The sequence below is a fragment of the Centroberyx gerrardi genome, chromosome 21 (assembly GCF_048128805.1).
Source record: "Centroberyx gerrardi isolate f3 chromosome 21, fCenGer3.hap1.cur.20231027, whole genome shotgun sequence".
Taxonomy (NCBI): Eukaryota; Metazoa; Chordata; class Actinopteri; order Beryciformes; family Berycidae; genus Centroberyx; species Centroberyx gerrardi.
In genome coordinates, this window is record NC_136017.1 from 1,957,666 (window position 1) to 1,964,075 (window position 6,410).

Sequence of the window (6,410 nt, forward strand, 5' to 3'; positions counted from 1 at the left end):
ACTGTTGTTTTTACCCCCCACTCTTATCCTTTTATCTGGAGGTGCTTTCTCCTTGTACTGGTTTTAACTGATTTCATGACTTTGATGTTTGCTTTTATTTGATTGTTAAAGCACTTTGTAAACTCTGTTTTAAAAGCTTGCTATGCAAATGAGGTTTATTACTATAACTATAAGCAAGGGAGAGAATGAATGAGAGAAAGTGAAAAGAAGAGAAGAAAAGAGAGCTTGAGGATAGAACTGCTATACATATAAAGTTTATGATTATGATTATTATTAGTAGTAGTAGTAGTAGTATTATATTAAAAAAAAAAATATCAGTAACACTTGAAGTGGAGCTTAGAAAGCATAAGAACATGGAGACCAATACTGTATCATAGTCTGATATAATAAACACAATGTGAAAAAAATGTAGGGGTTAATTAAATTCTTTATGGGCAACAGTACACTTAATAACATGCTGTTAAACTAAATGTAATTTTCTAATGTTTGTATGATTATAGTGTAAGAAAAGTTTATCTATACATCTAATGGGGTAATGAAGGGAACCTGCAGGGTTCAGAAGGCCAAATTTAAGACTCTGCAAATGAATTTCAGACCCAAATAATCAGCCTATTTCCTACTGACCATAGCTAATGAAAACTGTGAAATTTTAAATGAAGGGAATAAGAAAAAGGAAATTTGTTGTTAAGGGACATGAAGTTCAGCTGTGTTTAGTAAAGCAGACAGGATGCAGATTGGTCTACTGACATTTTCATACTTTTTAGGGTCTTAAATTTAGAAAATCTGCTGGTAATGCACCACAATGCCCTTCAAATCTCCATCTTAAGTCATTTAGTCTATTGTCGAGTCCTAAAATCGTAACCTTCTTAAAATAAGTGATAAAATCTGCCAGTGAGGTTTGATAATTTCACTTGTTTCCAATGCAAATCAACTTGTTTGAAGAATTTAGTAGAATCAAGAGTCATTTCCTTGACAGCAGTGCAGTGATCTGCCTTATTCTGACTGGTTTCAACAGACTGACACTCTGTTCTAGAAAACTCCTGAAACAAGTGAAGCTGCATTGGAAACAAGTGGAGTTATCTCTCCTCACTGCAGGATGTTTCTCTTGCTTTAAGACCAATAAGATTTGAAGGCTGAATATGAGACTAGATGACTTGTTGAGATGGTCGTTTGAAGTCTGATGGATCCACTGAAACCTGATTTAACAAAAAAAAAACTTTAAAAGAAGAGAGAAAAAGTAAAGTTGTGGTATTTTGTCTCATGAATGCATAAAGCGCTGGTTGTCCGGTGCAGCCTGCCGTGCGAACAGGCCGCCTGCTGCAACAACAAAGTGGAGTCCTGCAGCGTTTGTTTGGGGGGGGGGGGGGGGGGGGGGGTCAGAGGGGGGAGGGGGTGGAGGGGGGGCTGAGAACTTGGACTTGAGACGGGACCGGGGGGAGGAAGAGGCTGAACAGTTGAAGGAAAGGGGCCCCGGGGTGCCGCAGGGGCCGCCGCAGGAAGTGGGTGGGGCTTTGGTGAGAGGGGAGCGACGAGTCAGCAGCCAAGAGATGGGTGGGGGTGCAGGAGTGTGTGTGTGTGTGTGTGTGTGTGTGTGTGTTCCCAAAGCAGAGATCTCAGCTGTAACGTTCAGTTAAAAAAAGGCTGATGCAGTTTTCAATAGAGCTGAACAATTAATTGAAAAAAAAAACGAAATCGCAATATGATAGTGATGGAACAATATATCTAAATTCAATACATCACAATGCAAAAATGTGTCAATCTGTATGTTGTGTCAGAATTATAAATTATAAAAAATTATATTATTGTCACTTTGTAATGACATTTTTAAATTGTTGGTTACATTCTAGCAGCCAATGGCATCGCTGGAAAGATCTGAGTCTCAGAAATAAACAGAATTCTGCTCAGTCAGACTTTGTTGACACTGAACTTTTATTGATCGCATCGTATCCTGGTTGGATTGATCCTGAACCTCAGATCACGTATCGAATCAGGAGATAAGCAGATCTTCTCATCGCTTCAATATGAACTTCTGCAGTTTCCAAATCTCAGAGTCTGCAGTTCATTTCTTCAGAGAGAGTTTGGTCCAAACTGGATTTGTGAACAAGGAGTTTCAGAGCTGCAGGTAATCTTTGGTCCAGGAATCAAAACCTTTCATCAGACACTCACATCTATTTTATTTTTTAACACAATCGCTTGTCTTCAAACAATTTTAAAGTTCTGAAAAATGTACGACAAGAAAAACTTAAATAATCCCAATTAGATTTTTTTGTCAATATCTTTCAGGTGACAAACATTTTCCACAAACAAGCTGCTCTGCTTCTGTCTGTCTGCAGTTTGTTTCAGTTCAGCTTTTCTTTACATTTGTGCAGAACAGTGAAAAAAATACCAAAGCCATACTTCTGTTTATTGATGATTCTGGTCCAGACGCTTCCTCCTTCAAAATAAAAGCGCTCTGTGAAGAAGCCACTGAAACCACATATTGACACCAACACTGATGGTGTAATTTGAGGGAAACCAGACTCCTGGCGCCGCCTCTAAAATGCTTTTGTTCAGCCGCCGCTAAATGACCAACTGACGAATTATTGATGAATCAGAAGCAATGAGTTCACAGGTGGAAACGCTGCCATGTTTCTTTAAGCAGAATGAGACGCTAGAGTGGAAAAAATACAATTCTCTTCTTCTTTCTTGTTTTCATGTCACTAGTCAAGAGCTGCAAAGATGATGAAAGTGCTGTTTCTAAAGACGCACACACACACACACACACACACACACACACACACACACATTAAAGGTGCAATAAGTAAGAAGAATAAGAAGAATGCAACAGGAAGAATGAGATGTTGCATTTGCAGTGTTGAAGAAATCTCTCTCTTTCTTTCTCTTTCTCTCTCAAACACACACACACACACACAGACCAAGGTTTATGTGCAACTTGCATACACACAAACTGTAAGACTACCCAACACACACACACACACACACACACACACACACACACATACACACTTACGATGTACATATACTTGTGTACTCCAACTTACATCAGCACAAATCTCCACCTAACACACACACAAACACACACACAGTATGTCTACACGCTCACACAACACTATTTAAGTGTGCAATATACTTAGGCTTACAACACACACACACACACACACACACACACACAGCGCAGCTCATCTCCCTGACAACATTTACAGAGAAATGCTCGCCTCTATTCCTTCCACTTCACACCTCCTGTTGCCGAGGAGTTCACCTCCAAACGTACGGCAGGCCAGAAGGGCCAAATTTCACAGCACTGCACCGATATAGCCTCTCAGCTGGTTAACTCCCCCTCTGCTCCACACACACACACACACACACACACACACACTCTCCCACAACCGACCGACCGAAAATAGGAAGCTCGTCTTTCAGGCCGTCTGGATCTAATCGCTGCTATTTTGAACAGAGGCAGCAGAACAATGTGAGGAAGCTCAGTGGAAACTGGTACAACCTCAGCTTCCCTACATGCTGCTGACAGAAATAGGACAGAATTCACTTTTTTAGACATAATCCATTGATCCCCAATGGAGAGATTAAGTCTTTTCAGGGGAGGTGAGAGCCTCTATTCTCTCTAATTTGCTCTTAACAAAAAAGAAAAAACCCTTTTAGCTCCGATTTGATTTATTTTCCTCGCACTTTTTTTTACTTTTTAGCGTGTAATTTTAAAGACTGTGAGGTTGGATGTAAAAACAAGAGATCCAAAAATCTGTTAAAAAGCCTTTATACTACTTGGTTGATCATAGCTGTAAGTTAAAAACTGCACTCTCTCTCTTTTCTACACGATTGACAGGAATATTTGGTCCATCTATTCTTCTTTTCTCTAATCCTACTGTTGCACTCACTGGAGTCAGCTGAATACATACAATGTAAATACAGGCTAAAGTAAATGCAGGCATGTGTGGCTAGACATTCACCCTCATGCCATTTTCATTAATCATCTGCTTCCAATAACATCCACAACAAAACTACAACTGAAGCAAGACAGCTGCCTCTGCTGTCGGTAACTGTTTCCTTGGCCAGGTCGTCTTTGAAAAGCAGATTGTTGATGTCAAATACCATTAAACACTCTTGTAAAACCCTGGAATAAGGCCATGGTACATTAACGGGATAGTTCACTTCAAAACGAAAACCCTCTCATTATCTACTCACTCCCGTGTCAGTCGAGACTCAGCTGAAGTTCGTACAAACGCCAAACGCCAAACGCCAAACACATAAAATCACGATCCCACTCCTCAAAAATACTCCTACAGTACAATCAAAGTGTTTTGCAGCCAAAAAAAAGCCTGGATCTGCCTCATCGTAACGACTGAATTCTCTTTTTTTTTTAGGGTGAACCGTTCCACTAAAGCTTCACGGTCACGCCGTCACTCACCGCTGAAGAAGCTCTTGGTCTTCAGGTATCCGACGCTGAGGCGCAGGACGGACAGCTTGTCCAGCCGCGCCCGCACCTCCTCGCTGAAGGGCAGCAGGCTGGTCAGCTTGTCCAGCTCGCCGTTCAGCCGGTCGCGGTGCCGCTTGGACGGGTTCGACTTGCTGCCGTCGGGAGGCGGCGGCTTGGGGCTGCGGAGAGAGAGAGAGAAGAAGAAGAAGAAGAGGGTTGAGACACAAAACAAGGGAAAGAGAAGGCAAAAAAGGCAAACTTTATTTATATATTGTGTATATGTGCTTCATATAAAACACAAAAAATACCTAATTTGTCTAGTAAATCGACGTATGGTTAAAATGACATTTAACAGAAAGAAAAAACATAAAATAGGTAAGGATAAAATGACATTAAAAGAATGAAAGATAAAATAGGTGAACAATACAAATAAAATGGCATAAGATAGAAGAAAGAAAGAAAGAAAGAAAGAAAGAAAGAAAGAAAGAAAAATAAAATAGGTGAACAATAAAAACTAAAATGACATTAAAAAGAAGTCATGATAAATTCATTCAAGGTGATTTTAATGAACAGGTTGGTCACAAAGGGCTTTAAAATATAGAGATAAAATCAAGAGAGAACATCAGAAAATAGATACGAGAGTAGAGCTTGTTTCTGTGTGTGTGTGTGTGTGTGTGTGTGTGTATTTCTGTATTTATGAGGACCAAATGTCCTCACAAGGATAGAAAGATGAAGTAAATCATCCGAAGCGAGGACATTTTCCGATCTCACTTCATTAAGAGGCTAGTTTAGGAGCTTGAGGTTTGGGGTTAAATAAGGTCCTCACAAGTACAGTAATACACATGGGTATGTGTGTGTGTGTGTGTATTTGTGTGTGTGTGTGTGTGTGTGTGTGTGTGTGTGTGTGTGTGTGTCAGTTGGGATAAACTGAGATGCCACATATTAAAAGTGGGGGGATGCGACACTGAAGACGGGAACACACAGCAGGGGGGTGGGACAGCGTGCTGGACGGGGTAAAAGGTCACGATGTGTGTGACCTTTTAATGTGTGTGTGTGTGTGTGCGTGCAGCTCCGTTATGAGCAAAGCTTCCTGTTCTTCTGCCTCGCCGCCATGTTGACGCTCAAAACAAACCAACACACACACACACACACACACACACACACCTATCAGCAATAATTCTGTTTTCTGATGGATCAGTGTGGCCGCCGTAGCCCTCAGCCCCCTCTGAGGCTCTCAGGCTGTGCAGTGGCTTATGGGTAAACAACAGGTAGAGGTAAACCTGTCTGTAGTTTTGTTTTCCCCGTCAGGTTTTCTGTATAAGTGAGTAAGTTAAGTTTTTGCACACTCTCTTAGTGAAGGCAGGACTGTGCCTTTAACGGAGGACAGGCGGCGTTTATTCCCTGCAGGACAAACTGTCTCCTCCAGCCGCCGCCGTCGTCATGGGAACCAGGTCAGCAGCCTGATGTGACTTGTTCCACACACCTTGTTTGTCGCTTTTGTGTGCATGGTGTGTGTGTGTGTGTGTGTGTGTGTGTGTGTGTGTGTGTGTGTTGCCTACAGAACAACCAGAAGAAAGAATTCTAGTTTCTTCTCCTGAAGAAGTTTGAAGGTTTGATCCAAAAAAAATCTAAATATAAATAGTGAAAATCAGAAATTACAATTTTTAAATCACATTTTAAAGACAAGACAAAAGGGTAAAGATTCTGAATATCGGCTATCGGCAGCCTATCAATATCGGTATCCATACTGTCCTTAAAAAGCCCTGTTGAACCCTGATATACAGCATCGTGTTTGGAAATGAAAAATAGAAGAAGATAAAAGATCAGATTTGTCGCCTGTGTTTCCCACACTTGCGCTGCTTTGTCGTTTTGTTTTCTGTAACCCATAAAACCAGATAAAGATAAAGTGGAATCGGTCGGCTCTTTGTCCGGCTCAGATAAAGTGTCGGTCTGTAACGGGACGCCTGCGCCCGGCGGTAAA

The 6,410-nt window shown here is 41.2% G+C and overlaps 2 protein-coding genes across 2 annotated transcripts in view; one reads left to right on the forward strand and one right to left on the reverse strand.

Moving 5' to 3' along the window:
- Positions 1-6,410, forward strand: part of LOC139929922 (uncharacterized) — a 451,831-nt gene that overhangs the window by 240,129 nt on the left and 205,292 nt on the right. The window lies entirely within an intron of this gene.
- Positions 1-6,410, reverse strand: part of LOC139917422 (aryl hydrocarbon receptor-like) — a 79,004-nt gene that overhangs the window by 64,077 nt on the left and 8,517 nt on the right. The window contains exon 2 of the mRNA XM_071906546.2: positions 4,421-4,608. Coding sequence (XP_071762647.2) covers positions 4,421-4,608 — 188 coding nt within the window. The remainder of the gene's footprint in view (positions 1-4,420; positions 4,609-6,410) is intronic.